The following is a 1,006-nucleotide window of genomic DNA, read 5'->3' as shown; positions in this document are numbered from 1 at the left end:
GACAAAACCCCACAGACATCATCGCAACACACCTCACCAATACACTCAAGCTGCAGCAGCGCCTGCAGCATTTGGACGGCCGTTTTTTGCCTTGAATCATTTTTTGCTTTTTCGTTTTTATTTTGTTTTTTTTTGTTTTTTTGTTTTTTTTTGTTTTTGTTTTTGTGGCTCTGATTTATTTTTTGTCTGTTTGTTTTATTTATTTATTTGTTTATTTATTTATTTATTTATTTATTTATTTTTTTATTTGTTTGTTTGTTTGCATTTGTTTTGTTTTATCTCCTCCCCTGTCTTTTGTCTTTCTTCATTCATATTTGTTTTTTTTTGTTTTATTTGTTTGTTTGTTTGTTTTTTTCTTTTTATTTATTTATTTGTTTTTTGTTGCTTATTTGTTTTTTTGTTTTTTTGTGTTTGAGTACAACTGCAGCAGCAGCAGCAGCAGCAGCAGACAACAGCAGCGGCAGACAGCAGCAGCAGCAGCAGCTGCAGCAGCAGCAGCAGCAGCAGAAACAAACGAATACAGAAAACAGAAACTAAGACACAGCGTCATCAACGAACAAACAACAAAAACAGCAGCAGCAGCAGCAGCAGCAGCAACAGCAGCAGCAGCAGCAACAACGGCAGCAACAGCAGCAGCAGCAGCAGCTACAGCAGCAACAGCAGCAGCAACAGCAGCAACATGAACAGAAAGCGATAAAAACAGATAACGCAAAATGCAACAAGTATATAATAAAAAAACAAAAAATAAAAACAAACGAAATAAAATAAAATAAAATAAAACAAAACGAAATAAAATAAAATAAAATAAAACAAAATAAAACAAAATAAAATAAAATAAAATAAAATAAACGGAGCAAAATATACAAACAAAACAAAAAAAGACAAATATAGAAATATATACAGCAGAGCAGAACGCAGCAGATAAAATAAAACTGAGACAAATAAAATAAAATAAATAAATAAAATAAAAAAGAAAACAAAAAGAAATAAAACACAAATTAAAATA

The 1,006-nt window shown here is 30.8% G+C and overlaps 1 protein-coding gene across 1 annotated transcript in view; it reads left to right on the top strand.

Moving 5' to 3' along the window:
• The window catches only part of EMH_0074410 (uncharacterized protein), a gene marked incomplete at both ends in the record, with an annotated part of 1,518 nt that extends 835 nt beyond the window's left edge, over window positions 1-683 (top strand). The window contains one exon of the mRNA XM_013499461.1: window positions 417-683. Within this exon, the coding sequence (XP_013354915.1) occupies window positions 417-683 (267 nt within the window). The remainder of the gene's footprint in view (window positions 1-416) is intronic.
• Between the last annotated feature and the right edge of the window lie 323 nt (window positions 684-1,006).

The sequence above is a fragment of the Eimeria mitis genome, genomic scaffold (genome assembly GCF_000499745.2).
Source record: "Eimeria mitis Houghton genomic scaffold, Emh_scaff4347, whole genome shotgun sequence".
Taxonomy (NCBI): Eukaryota; Apicomplexa; class Conoidasida; order Eucoccidiorida; family Eimeriidae; genus Eimeria; species Eimeria mitis.
The sequence above is the reverse complement of the archived record's forward strand: the minus strand, read 5'-3'. Positions and strand labels throughout refer to the sequence as shown.